The following is a 23,649-nucleotide window of genomic DNA, read 5'->3' on the forward strand; positions in this document are numbered from 1 at the left end:
CGTAAATCTTTAAATAATTGTCATTAACTGGGCCTCCTTATAGGTATCTGGACATCAGCCTATCTCTGACAGGATTGAACTTACAGCTAGATCTTGAAATGTCCTTTTTGGATAATGAATGATGCCATTCCTCTCCACTTTGTCATTCCCAGAATAGTAGCCATATGATTGTCGCATTTAAAATGGCCAATGTCAGCCACTAATGTCTAGGTTATCGATCTTTATCCACTCTCATTCACTTTGGATGGCTTATAATCTTCATACATCCATGTTAAAATTATTCATGGGAGTTGTCAGCTGTTTCTTCTAGATTTGAATCATGGCACCTCGGCAAAGAAGGGTCCCGGAAGTTTTACTCTAGCCACATCATCAATTAAACTCTTCTTTGAAGAGGCAACTCTTCCTTATTTGTATTCTGAGTACCCTCACACCTGAGAGAGTCGCCTTCCAAAACTGTATCAGAAAATATTCCACTGTTGCTCATAAGGTTTTCCCTGGCATTTGTTTTTGGTGGGAAGTAGACCACCCATTCCTTTGACTTCATCTGCCTTCCTCTTGAAGCTCTGCTCATACCTGTCTCTCACCAGAGACTCTGCTGGTCTTGAAACCCTGGTGGCATAACTTCCAGCATCCCAGCCACATAGAAGCCACTACATTACAACACATTGATAGATGAGTTTTGGTTCCTTCTCATAATAACCAAAACAATTGGAAATAAATGGTTCCCTCTTCCTCTAGAGTCTCAGCATGAGGGACAAAGGTGCATTTCTTTTTAAAAAGGGATCAACCATTTGGGCACACAGAACCTTAAAGAAAGAAAGACCTAGGGAGTCTCTGGGTCGTTGTTCACCTAAGATTTGACTTAATTTTACAACTGAACCTTCAGGCCCCATGTCTTTTATGAAATGCTTATGATACACTGATTCAAAGACCAGTAGCATTTTATTACAGGTCTAGTCTGTTCACAGCTTCATTTTTTTTTTTGAAGTAGCTGATGTTGAGATGAACAATGCAACCCTTGCCTCTGTCAGCGTGTGGAGAGAGGCCACAGGGAGAAAGGGGAAGGAAATTTTGATCGGTCTTTCTACTAGTGGGTGCAGACGTTAACAAAGTTCTGTGGTTCTTGGATAAATAAGGTTAGCCTTCACTCAAAACCTCACTGCCACAGTCAATGCCAACTCATAGCGACCCTATAGGACAGTGTAGAACTGCCCTTGTCAGTTTTCAAGACTGTGACTTTTAAAAGGAGTAGAAAGTCTATCTTTCTCCCGTGGAGAAGCTGGTGGATTTGAACTACTAGCTATAGAGAGTATGTAAATTGAGGAGAGGGTGGCATTCTAAATAAAATGGGGGCATTTAACTGTAAAGTTATTTCCTTTTAGGCTGGGTATTTGGGGAAAATAAAATGGCTATGGGGTGAGCACATTGTTCCACAAAGGTATGTAGGCTTTAAAGTCTTGTTTCAAGTGCTGTTCCTTAATTAACTGTGTGATCTCTGACTTCACTACTCTAAGACTCGGTTTTGCTGATCTCTGCAGTGGGCCTGCTGTCACCCTATAGGATGGATTTGAAGACCCAGAGGTTAAGATCTGTATAGTTTATACAGTACAGGCCTGCCTCTCATAGATAGGCAGATGACTGCTAATGCATGCTACCCCAAGTAAACTGAGTCTGGAGGCACAGGAATGGGTAGGAGATGAAAACAGTGAAGGATGGGTCTAGCATGTATAGGGCCCAAACAAACATATATTGATAACCAAGGAAGGTGCCCATGGAGTGTCTACTTTGAACAGCAAGTTTTCCCTTGCTTACTGGCTGGTTGAAGCACAAGAGCAAGCAGGCCTCGGTGGTTTGTGGCAGCTTCCCAGGTCCTGCCTGGAGAGGGGGTGTGGGCTGTCAGCCCATTACACAGTTAATCTAGGAAGCTATTTTGGCCTATCTCTTCCTCCCCGTCGCCCCCAGTCTGGCCCATCCTCATCTCCTCCCTTTATTCTCCACGCCCTCTTTCTTTAAGCCTCAGATGGACGCATCCTTTCCATCCCTGCCATCCACTCAGGCTCACTTCAGCCTCTTCTTTCTTGTCGTCCATTTGCCGTTCTCATTTTTATTATTGTTGTTGTTTCGAGTGAGGGGGGGGTGCAGGCGTTCGGCCAGCATGGCCTTTGCTGTGTAATTTAGTTTCATGTTCTGTACCCAAGAAACATGCAAAAAATGTAAACAGCGCTCGCTCTCAGAGGCTGTAAGGCACTAAGGAAGCAGGAGCCAGTCAAGCTTGCTGAGCCTGCTGCTCCAGCAGTATTGAATTCTGTCCCCCAAAACCACATGCTCATTTCTCTAAGTCTAAAAGTAAACTTTCTCAAGCCTGGTCCAAAGGACGGGGTTTCAAGGGGAGTGAGGGTTGGACTGTGTGCAGGATCTTGCTTTTGTTTACGTGGGTTCCTCTGTTTGTATTTGCTTTTCAGCTCCCACTCCCCCTGCTTCCATTTTCTCTCCGCCATCCCTACTTCTGACATTCACCTGGTGTATGATCCACTGGAATGCACCAAAAAGAACCCCTCACCTTTCCCCTCTTTCCCTCCAGCTATGGGTTTCAGAAAACCACCCTAACTCTGCAGCTAGACCCAAGCTCCAAGAGGTCCCGCATGCATTTGTGTGTTCATTTTCCAGGGAGAGATGGGCTCAGAGAGGCACGTGAGAGGCACTTCTGCTTAGAGGCATGGTTCTGTGCCAGGTGAGGCCAACAAAGGCTTCCCTGGGGCTCCTGCCCACCCTGGGGCCCTTTCCCAAACTGGACCCATATGTGCAGCTGGTAGAAGAGAAGACTTGGCTAACGTCTTCATTGCTCTCTATTCTGGGGCAGAGGCCCCTGTGGAATGCAGGGATTTAGGGGAGATCTGGCCTACTGCATCCAGAACTCTGAACCCCACCTGACAATGCGTATGTGTGCAGTGTAGCCCCTGGCAGCCAGGGCTCCGGGAAGGGACTATCAATCCAGGGCAATGCCAGGAAGGAGATATACGGACATGCCTCGGGAGCTATGTTTCCAGAAGAGACAATAGCACAGCAATGTTAAGAGCACAGACCCCAGACCAACTCTGTCCATTGGACTTCTCAGGGATGATGGAAATCACATATCTGCCATGGCCTAGGTAGTTGCTATTGGAATGGGAAAGATGGCTAGTGCAACCAAGGACCTGAATCTTTCATTTTGGTTCATTTAAATTTAAATAGCCAAATGGCTCCCCTGCGAGCCCTGCATGTCTAGAATGTTATCACCTTGCAATACTGCTCCTGACTGTGCTTGACACACAATGGATGCATTCTTTTGATAAGATTGTACGAGCCCCCAATAAAATGAGTTCTAAAAAATTGCTGTTCCTGACCATCAGGTCCTGGGCAAATCACTGGGTCTCATCTCCTTGTCTGTAAAATATAAAACTCAAGGGGTGATTATAAGAATTCAGTCCTATAGCACACAGAAAGCACATGGAACAATGTTCAGTATATGAGTAAATTCCGAACGAAGTCCATTCAATTCAGTTGTTGCACTAAATCCTTATAAACTTTATGTTATTGCCTTAAATCCTAAGAGTGATTTGCCCACATTTCACAAAATAAGAAGGTAAAAGTTCCCAATGACACTCCCCCAGCCCCAACCCAAGGAGTGCTGTTGTTGTTGTTAGGTGCCTTTGAGTCTGTTTAGACTCAGCGGCCTTATGTACAACAGGAAGAAACACTGCTTGGTCCTGTGGCATCCTCCCAATTGTTGTTATGTGTGAGCCCATTGTTGCAGCCACCCAGGGTGTCAATTTATCTCATCTGACGACTTCCTCTTTTTCTCGGCTTCTCCCTTTAACCAAGGATGATTACTGATGTCTGCTTACACATAACCAAAGTACAGCAGATCAAATCTTGCCATGTTTGCTTCAAAGGAGCATTCTGGTTGTACTTCTCCCAAGACGGATCTCTTTGCTCTTTTGGCAGTCCGTGGTGCTTTCAATAATGTTCACTGGCACCATAATTCAAATGCACTGATTCTTCTTCAGTCTTCCTTAGTCAATGTCCAACTTTCTCATGTTTATGAAGCGGTTGAAAATACCATGGCTTGGGTTGGGCTCACTGTAGTCCTCAAGGTAACATCCTTGCTTTCCAACACCGTGAAGAGGTCTTGTACAGCATATTTGCCCAATGCAATGATGCATCATTTTATCTCTTGACCGCTGCTTCCAAGAGTATTGAATGTTTATCATGATGTTACCTGTTACTCTAGTTGTGAGGATTTTGGTTTTCTCTACATTGAGTTGTAATGTAGACCAAAGTTGCACTCCTTGACCTTCATCAGCAAAGTGCTTCAATTCCTCCTCATTTTCAGCAAGCAAGGTGTGTCATCTGCATACTGTAGGTTGTTAATAAGCCTTCCCCCATTACTGATGTCACATTCTTCTTCATATAATCCAACTTCTCTGATTATTAGCTTAGCATACAGATTGAATAAGTATGGTGAGAGGATGCAACCCTGATGTACAACTTTCTGATTTTAAACCAGGCAGTATTTCCCTGTTCTATTCAAACAATTGCTCCTTGATTGATGTGCAAATTCTGCGTGAGCAAAATGAAGTGTTCTGGAATTCCCATTTTTTCTTAAGGCTACCCATAGTCTATTATGATCCACACAGTTGGATGCCTTTGAATAACCAATAAAACACAAGTAAACATCTTTCTGGTCTGCTCTGCTTTCAACCAAGATCCGTTTGACATCAGCATTGATATCCCTTGTTCCACATGCTCTTCTGAACCTCTGGCAGTTCCCTGTCACTATACCGCTGCAACCATTGTTGGATGGATCATCTTCAGCAAAATTTTACTTTCATGCAATATAAGTGATCTTGTTCTATAATTTTATCATTCTGTTGGGTCAGTTTCCTTTGGAGTGTGTACACATATGGATCTCTTCAGCCAAGTAGCTGTCTTCCAGACATCCTGGCATAGATGAGTGTTTCCACTGCTTCCTCAGTGTGTTGAAACATGCCAATGGGTATGCCATCAATTTCTGGAGCCTTGCTTTTGGCCAAGCTTTCAGGGCAGCTTGAACCTCTTCTTTTGTTGCCATTCATACTTGATCATGGCACCATAATTCATGATCATATGCTGCCTCTTAAAATAGTTGAATGTCCACTAGTTCTTTTTGGTACTGTCTGTATACCCTTTCCATTTTCTTTCATGCTTCCTGTATCATTTGATATTTTGTCAATAGAAACTTTCAATATTGCATCTCAGGGCTTTAATTTTTTAAATAAAATCATTCAGCTTAAGATCAGCTGAGCATGTCCTTCCATTTTGGTTTCCTGCCTCTAGGTCATTGCACATTCCATTGTAATATTTTAAATTATGACATCTTCTCGAGCTTCCTTTGGAAATTTTCTGTTCTGCTATGTGGCTTCATTTCTTTCTCTTGCCTTGGCAACTGTGTGACTAAGATCAAGTTTCAGAGCCTCTTCTGACAACCATTTGGACCTTTCCTTTCATTCTCCAGGCCCCTCCTCCGCCCAATAGTTGAATGTATTTTAGCAGCAAACTTACGGGAGCAGCATAGAAAAAGACAACATTACAAAGCTGGACTTGCACGTAGGACAACTTAGTTAAAAAGTATATGAATGTATGGAATCTATGATAAAAATGTTACAAACACCATTTAGTTGCTGTCAATAAGAAATCTATCTGTCTTAAAAAAAATCCAAATGCTGGAATTGTCCAGAAAAGTTTGACAGGTTTATTTATAATTGTTATAAATGAACTGCTGAAACATTTGATTTACATTAATGCTTGTATTAAAAATTCACACATAAATGAAAATGGAAAGCCTTCTAATATCATATTTCTGTCATTTCTGTTTCCATTCACAATCATGTACGTAGGTACCTTTTGATCCCATGGAAAATACAAAAAAGCTAACGTACAGAACTGTCAATAACAGGAAAGAGGGATTTTTATTTTTACATTTTATTAGGGGCTCATACAACTCTTATCACAATCCATACATATACATACATCAATTGTATAAAGCACATCCATACATTCTTTGCCCTAATCATTTTCAAAGTATTTGCTCTCCACTTAAGCCCTTTGCATGGATATTTTTTTAAGAATGAAATGTTTCCCATCATAGTGGATTCTTTAGCACAATATCAGTCCTTTTTAGCTTACTAACCCCTAGAATGTAAACCCTTACATAATATACTTCATTTTTGATGATTTCCGGTTTTCCTAGATTTATATTTCATACATTCCACGTCCTGGTTATTTTAATTTTTACTGGGGGCTCTTACAGCTCCTATAACGATCAGTCGTGTCAAACACATTTGTACATATGTTGCCTTCATCATTTTCAAAATATTTCCTTCCTGTTGGAGCCCTTGGTATCAGTTCTTCTTTTTTCCCTTCCTCCCCAACCCTCCCTGATAGATTATTATGATCGTCATATATTACAGTGCCCTCTGTCTCCCATCATCCACGTTATTGTTGTTCATCCCCCTGGGGAGTTGGGGGTGGGGCAGGGGAATTGTGTGTCATTGCAGTTGGATTTCTGTTTCTCCACCCCCCTCTTTCCCCTATCCTCATTACTGTTCCTCAGGGGGGTTATCTGTCCTAGATTTCATGTGCTGAGAGCTCCTATCTGTCCTACTGCACATGCTCCGGTTTTAGCAAGAGTTGTAAGGTAAAACTGGGGCCACGATAGTGGGGGGAGGAGGCAGCGGCAAGCATTAAAGAACTAGAGGAATGTTGTATGTTCTCTTGGTGCTATGCTGCACCCTGACTGGCTCCTCCCTTCTGCAAGGGGATGTCCAATCGTCTTTAGATGGGCTTTGGGTCTTCACTCCGATCCCCATCATTTGCATCAATGTATTTGTTTGTTTGGGATCTTCTGATGCCTCTGATTCAATTTTTAAAATAAATCATTTTATTTTTATTGGGGGCTGTTAGAGCTCTTACAACAATCCTTACATCAGTGATATCAAGCACATTTGTATATATGTTGCCATCAGCATTTCCAAAATATTTTCTTTCTGCTTGAGCCCTTGCTATCAGCTCCTCTTTTTTTCCCTCCCTTCCCCCGACCCCCTCCCACCCTTGTGAACCCTTGGTACTCTATAAATTATTTTTACTTTTATATTTCACACCATCCAATGTCTCCTTTCACCCATGTTTTTGTTGTTCATCCCCCCTTCAGGAAGGGGGGGTGGGGTGGGCAACTGCATGTCAATCATTGCGTCGGTTGCAACTGGTTCTTCTCATTTTAAATCGTGCTTTACAATTTACTCCTCTGAGGCTTTACTCATTCCAAGTCATCATGGCTGACTGCTTTCAGAAGGCAACTCTTCCTCAGTCATATTTTGAGGGTCATCTGATGCTAAAGGCTGATCTTCTGGCCCTAGCTCTTACAATGTCCGCTTTTATTTATGATGTTATCCATAAGATTTTCAGCAGCTAACTTCTCGGAAGTGGACAGCTTATTCTTTCTTTATAGTCTATTCTTAGTCTGGAAGCTCAGCTGAAACCTGTTCACTTTGGGTGACCCTGCTGCGTTTGAAATCCCATAACATGGCTCCCAGCACCACAGCGACTCATGAGCCACCACAGCAGGACAAACTGAGAGATGAGTGAGGGAACGTATGGGTCGAACAAGAACAAACCTACTCCTATTTGTCTCCACTACACCACATCACCTCTCCCCAAACTTGAATTTTTCAGAGTGAGATTATGACATGCTAATCTCCTCCCAATCCCTTGTCTTTCATATCTTTCTGTTTCAAACCTCATTGGTGGGTTTGGATCTTTGGTGTGTGCTTTCATAATTCATAGAAAATAATTGTCTCAATGATCTTACACCTGTAAGCTTCTTGTTCTTGTTCCTCACTGCCGGTAAACTCCAAAGTCGACCCACACCAAACCACATATGATCTGGTTCCACCTCATTGGTTCACATTCCAGGCCTGTCAACTTCTCCTGCTCAGAAACATCTCTATGCACTTGTCTTTAAGGCTTACCTACCCATCATGGTGAGTGAATTGTGTATTAGGCTGCAAGGTCAGCAGTTTGAAACCACCAGCTACTCTGCAAGAGAAAAGTGATGCTTTCTACTTCCATAGAGATTTACAGTCTTAGAAACCCAAGGGGCAGTTCACCTCTGTCCTGTGAGTCAGAATCAACTCGATAACGGTGAGTGTGACCCTCCAGGGGTTAGCTCAAGTGGCACACCTTTTGTGCAGCCACCAAAGGCCATGGGGAGTTGTTACCTTCTAATCTCACATAGCACGTCTGCAATCATCAAAGGTGGCCGAGAACTGGCTGCTGAGATAGAATATTCCCAGGAAACGGAGAGCAGGATGAGCATTTGAGCTCCATCTTCAGGGTGCAGTGCAGCATCCTAGACAGGGGCATGCTCAGAAGATAGTTATGAATTTTTTTGAACTGAGCTGCTGGGAAAAATAGCTGTGGAAAGATGTCTCCGTTGTTATTAGATTCCATTTGCTAATCAGTGTTTCTTAATTATTCCCTCCTATTGCCAGTTTACGTACACATGTTAATAAAATAGAGGGCCAGAGTCGACGGTGCCTTCCAAAATCCCCTAGGCCAATCCTTATAGTCGAAAGGTGGTGGTGGTATTGCATGAGCCAAGGAGAGAAGAGCTTTGGGGAAGTCCTCCTGAGCACCCCCATCTTTGCATTCTTCTCTCTGCTGTCTACTGCCATGGCCTGGAAGGCAAGAGATTCCTAATGAATCCATCAATCTCGTTCCAATTGTTCAGGCATGAGAAAATGTTTCCTCAAATTTCAGAAGTAAAAAATTAAAACCCAGGTACATTTTAAAGTCACCAGAGAACTACTCGGGTAAAAAGGTGAATATTTTACACAGTAAGTTGCCTTTCATTAATATATCATTTTTCCCATGAAAGTTTACACAGCAAATTAAGTCCCCATTTAAAAATGTGATGCATGTTGTTCTGTGGCGTTGCTTCCAGTTTTCCCAAGGTGTCAGCATTCTTATTATTCCCTTTTTATTTATTCTATTTCCACTGGTGTCATTCCCATTCCCTCCTTGCCTTGGATACATGTCAACACTTAGGTCAGATACAAGTGATTATGGGAGCACATGACTCATGAATGACAATGTTTATTTTATAAGCTAACCTATTATTTGGCCCAAAGGTGACCTCTGGCAGTCACTTCAGTGTCAAGGTCAAAGGATGTCTCAGTGCAATAGGCCTGGACGTTCCTCTAGTCTCTGTAGTTCCACTAGGTCTGGCCTCTCTTTTGGGGACTGTGAATTTTGTTCTACATTTTTCTCCCCATTCTATCTGGAACATCCTTGTGTGTTGAACAAGGGGTACTTTGTGGTTATTCTTGTCATTTGCTCATTACTGAACTCTACTACCAAGAACAGGCCCTGGCACACAGTAAGCATGTGATAAATATTTGTGAAACTGCATAGCACTCTCCTGACTGCTTCACCTGGAAAGTAGGTAATCATTTCTGGAAGCTGGGCACAAGGTAAATATTCTATCTCAGCGCCAGGTTATTCTGACAAAGATTGGGGTGGGGGGAGAGTTGTCTCAGTGATGACTCTCTGACTAGGTTCTTAGAGACTAATGGAAACATAAAGGGACTGTTTTCTGACTTGAGATAGTGGTTCTCATTGAGAAGGCCAGCACAGGATGGTGTGAAGGAGTGAAAGAGAAAAGGGGATTGGGGAGGAGAGTTAGAGGAGGAAGGGATGAAGGGATGTATACAACAGCAATACATGGAAGTGTTGGCAATAACACAACACTAATCATTGATCCTAATGACAAGAGTAATGTGAGTAGCCTGCAGACCAAGGCTAAAGACTCTGTGCCCAGGCACCAGATGGAGCTTTCCACACAGTCTCAGCACATTTCAACCTGTCTTTCCTGAGGGGAACCGCTAGAGTGCTGATTTGTTTACAGAGGAGTAGATTAAGACTGGCAAAGGTTAAGTAACATTCAAGTTTCTAAACTTGGCCCAGGTGTGGTGGAGCAGTGCAGACTTTAAATCCCATACCTTCAGAATGGGAGCCCTTGGTTGAGCAGGAGGACCAGCAGGACTTCCCGTCTTGTTGAGCGGCAGCAATCTCTGGCCTCTTGGTCGCTATGCATGTCAGTGCATTTCCTCCTGGGGGGCTTCCATTTAGGAGAAACCGAGATCGAGGCAGTCCTGGTAGGAGTGCTTGGCTCATCTTCAACTGCAAGAACACAGCCTATCGTGTATTGGTTCCCAGACGTTGCTCACGAAGGCCAGACGTCTCTTAGAACAGGACCCAGAGAATGTGCTTCTCTTTGATGATCCTGGCATCGTGGGGCTCCCTGCTGATCATAAGACGGCTACTTAATTTTGGACACAACTTGGAACACATCGATCCTAATTAGGGGGTAGTAGCAGCGAAGGAAGTTGCTGGAACAACAGCAACAAACCAACCTGGAAACTCCTAGTTTTATAGACATGAGAAAGTCTTGTTCTTTCAACACGCAGATGTTTTTAAGTGAAATATCATTTCACTGACCTTTCTGGAATTGGCCAGTATGGTCAAGACTGCTATTAACCACTGATCAGCTATTCCTAACAAAGGGTTTTTTTGGCCAGGCAAGGAGCTTCGATGTAGTCGCCCCATCCCTGGTTAACCCATACGTATCCGGAAACTCCCAGAGCAAGAACAAAAAGAACATTACTGGCTTCTTAAAACATCTTTCTTCTGACTGAGGGGCTCTGATGGGCGGCGTTGCTTAATTCTCCTCTGAACCTAGAAGAGAGAGTGTTTGGGATGAAAGCTAGCTGGATTTGTGTCCTCTGTCTTCGTACTCTCCATGTAGTAAAAGACTCAGTGGTTGACTGTTGGGGTTTAGAGCAGACAGCATTGCCCCGACCTGTTCCAGAGCGGCGATGCTTGGTGCTCTGCTCTGGAAGCAGCATGGCCTCCGGGCTCAGCCTAATGCTCGAGATCTGGGAAATCCCTCTGAACTCTGAAAGAAAATGCCAGGTGATTCAGGATTCTGCCCTGGAATTGTCAGTGGCTCCGCATTCTCATGCAATCAGCACCTCTGGGTTCCAGCCTCGAGTTGAGAACATAGCCTGGTGGCAGCTGGCTGTGCCCTCCTGCCTTGCTCCACAGCCAGTGCTTCTGCCCCCTGAGCTAGCAGCCCTCGTGACATTTCATTGGGTGCTTTCAGTGCAGCTAGAACACGAGAGACTTGGAAACACCCAAACCTTGAGATGTGCTTCAAAACAAACCACAGCCAAAAGAGATCCTTTGTACGCCGAAGTGTTTGCAGCAAGATTTGGCACCCCGACTCCCAGACCCAGATCTCTGCGACCATTTCCTTCTCCAAGCCCCGCTCCCAGCCTGGGCACGCCTCCGACACAGCACGTGTTACTTGGTTCGACGAGCTTTGGCTTAGCTTACTTCATGGCTTGCCCTCCTGTCCCATGAATCTGGCAACTACTGGGAGGAGATTTTATACCACCATCACCACCACCACCCCGCCCCCGGTGGCCCATGTCCTTCATGTGGCTCATGGCACTAAGTAACCTAGTACAAAGTAAGTGCTAAGTAAATGTATGTTGCTAGATTAAATGAATGAAAGAATGTGTGTATGCGTGAGGGAGAAACATGAAGGAAAAACGCTGAGCTTGGGAAGAAAAGCTAATTCTAAAAGAAACAGAGACCTCTGGAAGCTCTCAAGCCGCTCACCCATTAAACATTTCGAGAAGGCCCGCATCCCACTCCCACCACAGTCAGCATCTTACTCCTAGAAGAGGCTCATGTGCCGATACGTCACCCACGGGCCATCTGGCTGGGGATCCCGGGCTCCTCCTCCGCTACAGGGGATTACGTAAGCTGGACAGCAGCCTCCAGATGTTAGCAGTTTCGGCTCATTTTTTCCCCCTCCCTTTTAAACAACAACAATAATAATTAAAACAAACACAGGCTTCATCCCCCACCCGTGGCCCCTGAAATTGCAAACAGGTGGGCCCAGATGGCCTTCTCGGCCCAAGGCCTCCTTGTCACCTCCTGGCTGAGGCACCCAAGCTCAGCTAGGCCTGGTCCCACCCAGTTAAAAGCTGGACAGCCACCCAGGATGCCCTGGGCGTTGGGCCACCGGAGCCCAAAGGGGAAATGGCTGTGTCATGAGAAGCCTTATACAGAGCTTCTCTCTCTCCCGGGCCCCATCTCCAAAGCCTTGGCCTCCAACTTAAATGGATGTCTTTGCAGGACTAGGTGGCTTAAGAGATTAGTAATGAGATCCCAAGTCTTTCAGGACTGGGTCAGGAGTTCAGAGGCGGGCCTGGGTGACTGGTGAATGGCATAATTACGGGCATGGGGAGCAGGCCTGTGGAGGGCCCGTGTGAAATGAGCCCCAGCCCTGCCTTTAAAGGGAGCAGTTGTCAACAGCACAAAAGCTGACCGCCACATCCGACACTAATCACTCTCCCTTGTTAGAGGATTTACTAGCTGGCGGAGCCGGTCACCTCCCACCCTCACCTCGTTCAAACGGTTGTCTGTCTCAGCCCAGTGCCTGGCGCTGCCATCTATGCCAGGGACGATGCTGCTGAGCCCGCGTAGAAAGGTCGCAGTCACTCTCAGTTCCTGCCACGTCAATCGGTGGCCAAGGTCATTCTTGGAATCAGCCCTTAGTGTTGCTGGGGTGGCTATTACTTCCTCTGCTGCGGCCTCAGTTTCCACATCTAAAAATGGGGTGATGGGTCTCCCCTTCACAATGACGTCAGGATGGAGGTCATAGAAGTAAAACGTCCAGATGGCTGTCATCCTCACCATTGTTATCCCCATCCTCAGCAGCATTCTCATGCACCCTTCAGCTTCCTCACCCGGAGAAGGGATTTGGAAGAGAAGGGGCTCTCTATAATAATACGACTCAGCCCTTGACCGTGACTCTTTTGAAGAAGATGGTCTTGTCAGACAAGTATCCCTTCATTAGTGGAGCAGGTGAGAGGAGGAGGCCCATAGTTGCCTCATAGAAACATAAGGTGTCCCGACCTGGGACATAGCAACTGGACAGTTAATAAGTGCAAGAAAGCATTTCAGCTCCATTGTCTTTTCGGAGTGCTTGCTCTGGCCTGAAGAAAAAGCAAAAATACCCAGACACTCCTTTATTTCTTGCCCTCATCAGTGAAAATGAAGCAACTGAAGGAGCGCTCCCCAAGACCGCCTCTAGCTTTCCAGTGCCAGGCCTGGGAACCATTTCTCCTCCCAGCAGTGTTCCCCAGCATGTTAGAAGGAACAGTGTTATTGTGGGACAGTGAAGTCCTACCTCCTTCTTCTGGTCCCTGTCAGTTAAAAGCTTTGGCTTCCTAATCATCTGGCAGTTCAGGGGTCTGGACCTTCTGGATCTTAGACCCCTTTGGAGTGGCTTGCCTAATGAGTTAGGGACAGACCTCCAAGGCAAGGAGGTGTTAATCACCGAAGAGCAGAGCCCCAAGGCTAGGGAGCTGCCCTGGCCAAGATAACCTTATCTGGAAGCCTATCTGGGAAGAGGCTCTGAGGGCTTCTGCTTTTTCTAGAACTCCATGAGGGTGGGTGGGAGGAGGCATCGCTCTGAATGTCTGCCCAGCACAGGAAATGCTTCTTTGCTGGATTATCTGACCATGCCAAATAATAAATTCTGAAATTGAAAGAAAGGCAATCCACCCCTCCCCTTCCCCCCTGCTTACCTCTCTCCTCCTCTCCCCTCCCCTCCTCTCTATCTCTTTAAGGCAGGCATCAAAGGGGAAAGCTGCTCTGGAGGCCTGGGGAAAGTGATAATTGTTTCTAATGGTTGGTAAAAAGAAAGTCTGGCTCCCCCATCCCCTCTTCAGTCCCCCCTCATTGCTATTAAGGGTGTGTGTGTGTGTGTGTGTGTGTGTGTGTTGGTTGTATATCATTAACACTCCCTAGTCCTTAGAGTTTTCTCTGTTCCTGAGTGAGCTTGGGAGAACAACCATAGAGACAACGGTGGGTACAGGTGAGGGCTTGGGAAGAGGGAGAATACAGGTAGGGCAGTTATGAGGAACCCCGGCCTGGGAGTCGAAACACTGGAGCCCTGTGTGCTCATTCTGTGCACTAACTGAGACAAGGAACTTAAGGACTTGCTGCCTGAGGTGCAGTTATTAATCATGTTCATTGTTCTCCTTCACTTTTATTTAGTCAACTAACTTTATTAGTCTTTGTTTTATTCAACCAACTTCACGCCCACTATGGACATTCTTCTGCTTTTGCTACTAGAGATTTAGCCAGCAGGACTTGAATCTAGGACCTAGGAGTTAACCGCCAAGTTCAAGGAGTGCAAACAGGGTTCAACTCACCTCTTGTGAGTGCCTCCCTGCTGAGTCTGGTGGAGAAGGATTCAGAGGGGTACGATCATAGGGACAAGGATGCACTCGTTCATGAATGATGTCTGTCCTGTACAGGGATGGAGGCAGGGCAGCACGGAGGCTGTGCATTTGCTTCTCCTGGCCCCTTGCACTTCTTAACAGTCACCCGCTTCCATGTCTCTTTGGGAAAGGTGGAGGGGCCATAGGAATACTTCCCTCTGAGTGGTTTTAAGGATTCAATGAAATCATGGATTCAAATGAATGCAGGAGATAGGATACCAACGGGAGAAAGAGCCCATTAGTTGCTCAGCACATTGATGGCACCCCAACTCTACATGGACCTGGGGTGATCTAGTGACTCCCCGGGTTTCAGAATTGATCCTAGATCACCTGCATGATGCTATTGTCATGTCTACATGGTGGTCTACCCTATGGAGGTGTGGGCCTCCGGATCCAATGTGTTACCACTGAACCTCCCATAGAGCCTGGGAAAACCCCCTTCCGCTGAACATAGATAGCATTCAAGGCCCTACCAGTGATCTGCATTAGCACAGATGAAAAGAAGAGACAAACCTGGAAAATGACTGTCCTTGGGGTCCATACACAGAGGCGGATGGACAGGCAGGCTGAAATAACACAAGACAAGTGTGTATTACACGAAACATTATTGGAAGGCTGAGTCCTGTCTGGGAAGAGAAGGGTGGACTTGGAGCCAGAAAAGCTTGAATCTGACTCTTTCCCCAGCTCTGCTGCTCGACAGCAGAGTAGCCAGAGCCTTTTCAAACCTCAGAATCTTTGTCACTAAAATGGAGACATGAAGATTTATTTCTCAGAGATTTATTTATGAGGCTAAAATGAGGTCATGTATGGGCAGCACCCTGTGCTGGTGGCCCCTGCATGAGTTGGTTCTCCTTCCCTCCCCATGGAAACACTGAAGAAGGAGTCAATGTTCTGATAAGGAACAGCAAGGCAGGCTTACATTGGCATGTTTGTATATCACTGCAGAGGAGACCTGGTGGAGTAGTGGGTTATATGTTGGACTGCTAACCACAAGGTCAGCAGTTCAAACCCACTAGCAGTGCTTGGTGATCTGCTCTAGTCGCAGAAACCCTAGGGAGTAGTTCTACTTTATATTATAGGCTCACTGTGCATGTGGCTTTGGTTTGGGTTCACTGCACACCCTGCTTTTCCAGAGGGCTTGCAGAGCCATGACTTGCTATGTTGTCTCCTAGCCAGCATTTCCTCCTGCAGCCGTCATAGCCTCACATCTTAGGGATGCCATTTGCATCAAGGGACCAGCTTATACCCCGCACCCCCGCTTGCAACCCATCAATTCTTGGGAAAATAACTTGGCAATGGACCTGCAAGCCTGAGGTTAAAATACGGCTTAAGTAGAAATGTTGGGAAACATTGCCTAGGGGGTGTGTGTGTGTGTGTGTGTGTGTATGTGTGTGTGTGTATGCAAAGGAACATGTGTGCTTACACATTGATGGGTGTACACTTCCCAATCTCCTCTCTTTCTTTCTCTCTCTCTCTCTCTCTCTCTCTCTCTCTCTCTCTCTCTCTCTCTCTCTCTCTCTCACACACACACACACACACACACACACACAGTTCCCTTTTCTCTTTTTCTATGTGGCCTATTCTAATATCCCTTGGGTGGAAAGAGGAAATTGGAGAGGGTGGGCTGGACGTTTGATGAGCACTTGCTCCATCGCATGATTGACAAAAGGGCATGTAAATCTGTACAAAGGAAACGGGAGAAACCTCACGACATCTCCCCTATGTGGGAAAATACCAGAGCTCCCTCTCCCCCTGGTCTCCCTGATCGCCGGCTGCCTTTGTGCACATCGTGTGTGGGTGGAAGATAAACTGGATTTTTAAAACCCTTTGATAGCAAGACATCGTTAACCCCTCTAATTGAAAGCAGTCTTCTGTAAGGATGGCAATTGGAGGCGGGCGTTGGAGGCAGTGGCTGACAGTGCATTAAGTGGACAAAAGTCCCCAGGTCCTGAAGCCACAGAGTCCTGGGTCCTGAAGTCACCCGCAGCCTCTACCAGACATCCAAGTTCACCATAGAGGAGCTTGCTGGGTGCTACTAAGCCGGTCTCACTTCTCCCCAGTGGGCCTGTGCTTCCCCATCTAGGAAGAATGGTAGTTGGCATCATGAGCTCCAAGGACTCTCCCAGCTTAGACACTTTACGATTTCAAATCTCTTTGGGATGAGCTTGCCTCGGCTTTTTTTTCAGCCTGAAATTGCAGGTGATTTTTTTTTTTGTTTGAAATTTAAACATCACAGACCAAAAAACACACAGTTGGAATGACAGTGGTAAACTGTGGTTGAACAAATGGATGTAAAATTCACCTTGGTCCTCAGCTTATTGAAGACTTTGGAGCCATCGGATGCACGTCTGAAGCATTTCAAATCTCACAACCTTGGAGCTCAACTCCCCTGCCTATAAGGCCAGGTGGGACTGTCTTCTAGGTTTCTGAACATAGAACACATTATGGGAATAGCAAGCCTAGGTGGGACTGTCTTCTAGGTTTCTGAACATAGAACGCATTATGGGAATAGCAAGCCTTGTCTTTCTCCTCTGGAGCAGATGGTGGTTCCAAATTGCTGATCTTGCAGCTAGCAGCCCAATGTGTAACCACCTGGGCTCCTACATCAGGAGCGGAGCGGATTTGGGTTGTTTCTGTGCATGTTTGAGACTTTAGTTGAGAACTGACTCTTCCCTGAAGCAGGGCGCACTCGGTAGAGGCTGGGGCTCAGAGGCTGGCACAATGGGAGAGCGGCAGGTGAAGTCTCCCGACTCTATCTTTTCACACACAGGAAGGGAGCCTGAGAGCAGAGGATGTAGCAGTTGAGTCTGTCTGAGGAGGCAGCCCCCTTTTCTCCCAATCTCAGCCTCTTTCCACCCCACAGCAAGTCTAAAACTCATCACTGGGCTCTTCCAAGGGCAGCTTCTACTTCAGGGGTAGGCTGCAGGCAGAACTCCTCAGTCCATCCTCCCCGGGGCTGGGACTGAAGTTCCATCTGCTACGATACGACCATTCACTCGTTGGTTCCTTATAACAAACCCCATGTAAGCACCCCTTTCTAGTTAACGTCTGTGGTTAAAGATGCGACTTGAGTCTGTGGCGGGGTTTAAATGCTGGTTCCAGCCTGTGACCTTTGGCTGGTGTGGGCCTCGATTTCCCTATCTGTAAAAAAGACATCATAATGGTCCCCGCATTGTGGAGTTATTGTGAGGATTGCCTGGTTCCGAACACTCAGCGTCCGTAAAACACTGCGCTGGAGAATATAAATCACAACCTTCACTGGGCACGCGCCGTGGCTTGTGGGCTGGACAATCTGCCGGCATTCACTGGTGCACACATGCAACATAGCGTTGACCTCAGATATCTTGAGAGCTTCAAGGGGGGCAAGACTGGACTCAAAACAAATGTAATACAACGTGACAAGTGCCGTGACCGAGGTATAGAGAGAGAATGCTATGGGCACATAAGAAAGAGCAATTAATTCTGCCTGGGGGGTAAGCAGAGGCTTTCCGAGGAGGGGTGATATTTGAAACTTGCTTTGAAGTGTGTGTAGTATTTCACAAAATGGGCAGGTCAGTAGGAAGGGGGTGGCAGTCTGGGCACAGGCAACGTTGGAGGCGGGGAGTCCATGGCGCGTGAGAAGGTCACCCAGGGAGACGGGCAGACCACGGGGCACACGTGTGCACACCTAGCCTGCCCGCTGGGTGGGCAATGGCTGCAAGTGCAGGTGGGCCAGGGATTTAAACCAGCACTTGAAGGCCCTTAGAAGTTGTGCCTAAGAAACTCCCCATCCTTTGGACCAAGGGGAGTCCTCAGGAGGTTGATAGGTAGCATGGGGGTACAATTAGCTATCTACTTTGGAAAGTCAATCCCAGAGACCATTGGGAACAGGGAGCAAGCATGGAGGGTGTGGAGACAAAGAGAGCAGTAACCAATGCTCCTCTTGTTGTCCAGAGAGGTGTTGGCTTGGGCCAAGGCAGGGTTGCATCACAACTGAGTACACAGAACAAGAGATCAGAAAGAATCCAGCGCCTAGCTGCAATACTCCATGGCATGGATGACTTGACAATCTCTCCAACTTGTCAAGTGAGGAGTAAATGCTATTGTGGCTGTGAGATCCTCGGTAGAGAATATTGTGTGAGCATCCGAAAGCTTCTGGGGCACTTGGGGGTCAGTCAGCACAACCACTGCATCTTACAGGTGGGGAAATTGAAGTTCAGAAAGATGCCCAGATAGTAGGCAACTGAGGTGGAGCCAATCCAAGTCTCCGGTTTCCTAAGGGTAGTAAGTGCGGGGGTCCCTGAAGATGATGGAGTCTCTCAACAATTTGTAACTCTGAGCGACCCACTGAGGGTCACAGAGAAATGCTTTCTCCGTGGCTTCTTAAGGGATGAAGATGAGAGTCCGAAGCAAAGACAAGTTCATCTTCCATAAAAAAAAAAACCACCCCTCCTGAGCTTCCTGGAAAAGCAGCGGCATGGCACCAGGGTTGCCATCTGCTCTTTCTGTTAAAATTCCCACAGGAAACAAGGAGCAAGACCCCTGGAGAAGATCATATAAAACAAAGGTAGGATTGAATGGCTAGAGGACCAAGGGGAGGAAAATGCACCAGTCCTGTGACCTGGAAAAAATTTAATTTTTACAAGGATTTTCCCACTTACTATTATGACCTTAGACAAGGTACCCCTCTCTCCATAGACGATCTGCTCATGTTCCATCCAACTCTATGTATTATTCTATCATAAGAATGTGCACAGGCATTGCTATGAGGAACAAAGAGTAGGAGAACGTACAGTGAGTTATCTCCCTCCAGCTGTTGACATGAGAACAGCGATTGTTTCGAAGAGCCATCCAGAGAGGATCTGGGCTGTTTGTATGGCAGTGACAAGAGCCCTGGTGGGGGAGTGGGTTGCAAATTGGGTTACTAACTGCAAGGTCAGCAGTTCAAATGCTGCAGCTGTTACATGGGGCGAAAAATTAGTCTACCTGCTCTCAGAAAGATTTACAAGCTTGGCTGGAATCAATTCTGTGGAAGTAGAATTTTTTGATACTCACAAATGAATTATCTGTGCCTCAAGTGATTCAGAAGCTGTTGGCTAGTCCCTCTTCCAGTCCTGGGAGGGGCAGAGTGATGGTGCTGTCGGCTCCTTGTCTGGCAGTGCTATCTAAATTTCTTCTAAAATAAATCTTTTAAAGTGTTATGAGAGAAAGCAGCTTCATATTTAGCGGATTCCCTGCTTATCTTCCTTAAAGAACCCAAAGCTTAGGGTCTCCTTAGTGTGTTTCACAGACCATGAGTGACGTCATGTTCACACCAGTGTGACAGTACAGTGTCCAATCTCCTGACAGCTCCCTGGGAGCTGGGGTGCGGGCAGTGCCCAGTACAGTATGGGAAGGATTTGTGTGAGCAAGGATAGGAAATGGGAGGGAGCACTGAACACACTGTACGAGACTAGACAGGGGTGGAAAGGGGGCAGAGGAATGAAATTAGGCAAAACTGCAAGATTAGATGGACACTAAAGTCAGTCATAAGGCCGAACGTGGAAGAAGAGTGAAGAGCGAAGAGGAACGTAGGGTGGTGATGGAGAGGTCAGTGTTCCCCTGATGGGGGTGTGATGTCTCCCACAAGCATTTCAGGAAAATATATATTGCTCAGTAATGCTTTTGTGGAGTTGGATTTTCTTTTCTTGGAAGATGAAAAAAAAAAAGCTATCTCTATCTTTAGTGGCCACCATTGTGGTTTGTTCTCTGTGGGCTTTGGAGCTTCATATGCGGGACTCACCACCATCAAGCTCAGCTGCAGGGCCGAATAGAACTGCCCTATCATCTTTCCAAGGAAGTCGATCTTTAGGAAGCCAGCTACCACATCAGTCTCCTGCTGGTGGGTTCAAACTGGACCTCTGCTTCACAGTCGAGCACCTTAACCACTTCTCCCCCAAGGTTCTTTGGCTGCCGTACATTCTAAATAAATGGTGTTGCATGAGCAAGTTTATGCATGGTCTGTATAAACAGGGGGCTTGGGAGTATTTTTCCCTGTCCCCCCACCTCCCTCCATCAATGTCCCTTCGAAACGTCCACAGGAACTTGGATGCATTTAATATCAACTGGGGCTTTGGGCAGAGCATCTGCTGTATGTGTTTGTTCCTCCCTCTTGTGCTCTGACCACCCCTGGTCAAGATTGCAGTGAACTTGGAGCAAGCACAAAACAAAAGAATGTCTATGGGTCAAAACTGACCCCAAAACAAAACAGGAAGGAAAACAGGAGATTAAAACAACAGCAGCACGTTCCTCCAAAGCCCTGTCTAGTGCTGATAGAGCTGAGGAGATAAGAGGAAATTGTCTTTAAGCAATAAGAGGCCTTTGTACATCGTCAGGGATTTCTCTGACCATAAATGCTTTAGATGCAGAGATAAGCTCTCACTGCAGAGATCGAGGTGCTGCACACACTCTGCTGAGGACAGACGGCTAAGAACACTAGGAGAAAGAATTTCAAAATGATACATGTCAAATTGCTGGCCTGGATTTCAAATGCCAGAGATAGTTTATGCAAAGTCTAGCACTGTTGTAAAATGTAACACAATCCACTGGCGGGTCTGCCCGAGCTCTGTCCCAATTGTTTTTGGGAAAATAAATAAACTTGAAATGACTTCCAGTACACCAAAAAAGAGGAAGACCCTTGACGAGATGAATTGACACACTGGCTGCAACAATGGGCTCAAACGTCACAGTCGGGAAGATGCCTTAGCCTGGGCAGGGTTTCTTTTTGTCATCTATAGAGCCTGCAGGGGTCAAAGCCCACTGGAAGACACCTATCAGCAACAACAACATACCTTATCCATAGTTGTTTCTGTGTGAGGCTTCTCAAGAGGTGAAGGACTGACTCCGTTACCCAACTTCTGGACAATGGACGGCCCATTGTTGGCACCCTGATTCTCCTCAGGAAGAGTTACTGTGATGCCAGTGAGTTAATACTTTATTCCGAGGATTCAGCCTTTCCTGGAGCTGGATCAAGGGGACCTTTGGCAGTGATCAAGTTTGGATACTTCTCAGTACTTTGAAAGCAGTAACCAGCGGCTGGGCGGTCATTTTGGACTCACAGTGACACCACGGGTTTCAGATTAGAACTGTGTTTGATAGGGGCTGTGGTGACATGGTGTTTATGTGTTGCGTTACTAACTGCAAGGTCAGCAGTTAGAAACCACCAGCTATCTCAAGGGAGAAATATGAGGCTTTCTGCACCCCTAAAGAGTTAGTCTCAGAACCCACAGGGCACAGTTCTCCCTTGTCCTATAGGTTCACTCTGGGTCGGAATCAACCTCTGTCTCTCCGTCTTCCATGTGGTGCATGCACATTTTGTGTAGTTTAGTTGAGACGCTCCCCCCGCACCCACATTGGAAGGTCCGTAGAGGTCACCAGATGAGCCTTACTTTTCAGATGAGCGGATTAAGACCTAGAGATGAGGCCATCCGGGAAGCTTTTGAGAGCAGAGCCGCATCAGAGATCAGAGGGAAAACATTAACTTAGGAAAACTTCTGCCCAAATTCTGATGAATCGGAAAAACAACAGAGCTGTTCCTATTCTATTCTATCTTAGCTCTCAGTTTACAGCAATATATGCGTATACAATTACTTGATCAGTATCTGCATCCATCGTTCCTCAGCATCTGCCTTATCTACCATAGAGACTCCCAAGGGTGCTAGGCAAATAGTAGAGACTCAATAAATAGGATTTGAACAAACGAACGAACGAAACAGTAAATGAGGTGGCATGTGGCTATGCAACAAACTCTGAAGTGTTAAGGATTCTACTTTTATGTACATACTTCCTGTTTCCTTGAATACCTATTGGTATATCTGCCACTGAATATCCATGTTTATCGTTATGCACAAAGATCCTAATTCCATTATCTTTCATTCCATTTTCCATGAAAAATGTAAAGTGCCTCCTTATGAATATGAATGGGAATATGAATATAAAGCGATGAAACTGATTCTCTCTGGTCATGGAGAAATCATTACTTATCCCCACATGGTCTTTGCTCTATCAAGACGATAGCACTGAGCACAGTTTGGAATTTTGTTCCAAACTGATTGGCTTGACATTCAAGTCTTTATGAGACCCCGTCTCCCAAGTTCTGATGACCCCGGGCTGTTTGATACAGTCTCAGCATCCTGAATGTCTGCTGTCCTCTGGTCTTCAGTTCTCTCTGCCTGCAGGCCTCTTCCCCTACCTCCCCCCTCTCCTTGGGAATTACAGCCTAATTCCCAAATCCTCCAGGATGTGTGCCCTTTGCGACTGCTCTCCACCACCTCTGCCGTCTACGTACAGCGTCTACGTACAGAAGGTTGCCTTCTCTACCTTCGCACGTGTCCTTTTGTTTATTACCGTCTCTTCCTTTGTGTTCAAGAACAAAATAGATGGATAGTGAGTTTGTAAAACGGATTTTAATGAAACTTCTGAAATCCGCCAAGCATTGTTGTTGGTCTTTATTTGTTCCCAGGTGTGTCGAACCAAGGTGATAGACCTCAGTGAAGGCATTTCCCAGCATGCTTGGTACCCGTGTACCTTCATCTACCCATACTCACCGCCAGAGACCACATTCTGGATCCGGGTAAGTCACTGTGCTGGCAGCGGGGAAGTTCTGGCGGCGGGCCCAGGGAATACTGGCTTCCACGATCTCTCTTCGAGATTTGTCTAGCTACTTAGGGTATGCACTCTAAGGAGAGGGAGCAAAACATGTGGCACCAGGATGCTTCCTGATCTTTTTGTTTGCCCAAACCTCCTATTTGTTGTTCAAGACCTTTTAAAATGGTCTTCGCTAGGACATGTGGACAGATCCCTGTGGAGTTCCCATGTGGCACAGACTGTTAAGCATTCAGTTACCAACAGAAAGATTGGAGGTTCAAATCGCAGACACCTCAGACAAAAGGTCTGCTGGTCTAACTCTGAAAGATCATAGGAATTGAAAACTCCTATGAATGCAGTTCTACTCTGACACATGTGGAGTGGCTATGATTCAGAATTCAATTAACAGTAATTGGTTGGCAATTAAGAAGGGACTCTTTTCTCCCTCTACTCTTATGCGTGTTGGGTCATCTGCTTGTCCCATGAACACTTGCCATGTGAGGTTACATTGCTGTTTATGGGTCCATCTTCCTGACTAAGGATTATGCATTGCTTTGAATCATTATTTATGAGTCTCCGACTTATTCTGAACTCCACGGTGCCCAGA

General features: G+C 46.1%; 1 protein-coding gene across 1 annotated transcript in view; it reads left to right on the forward strand.

The window, feature by feature from the left end:
* The window catches only part of PAPPA (pappalysin 1), a 281,949-nt gene that overhangs the window by 176,041 nt on the left and 82,259 nt on the right, over positions 1-23,649 (forward strand). Inside the window, exon 11 of the mRNA XM_075560393.1 lies at positions 22,918-23,028. Coding sequence (XP_075416508.1) covers positions 22,918-23,028 — 111 coding nt within the window. The remainder of the gene's footprint in view (positions 1-22,917; positions 23,029-23,649) is intronic.

This window comes from Tenrec ecaudatus, chromosome 10 (genome assembly GCF_050624435.1).
Source record: "Tenrec ecaudatus isolate mTenEca1 chromosome 10, mTenEca1.hap1, whole genome shotgun sequence".
Taxonomy (NCBI): domain Eukaryota; kingdom Metazoa; phylum Chordata; class Mammalia; order Afrosoricida; family Tenrecidae; genus Tenrec; species Tenrec ecaudatus.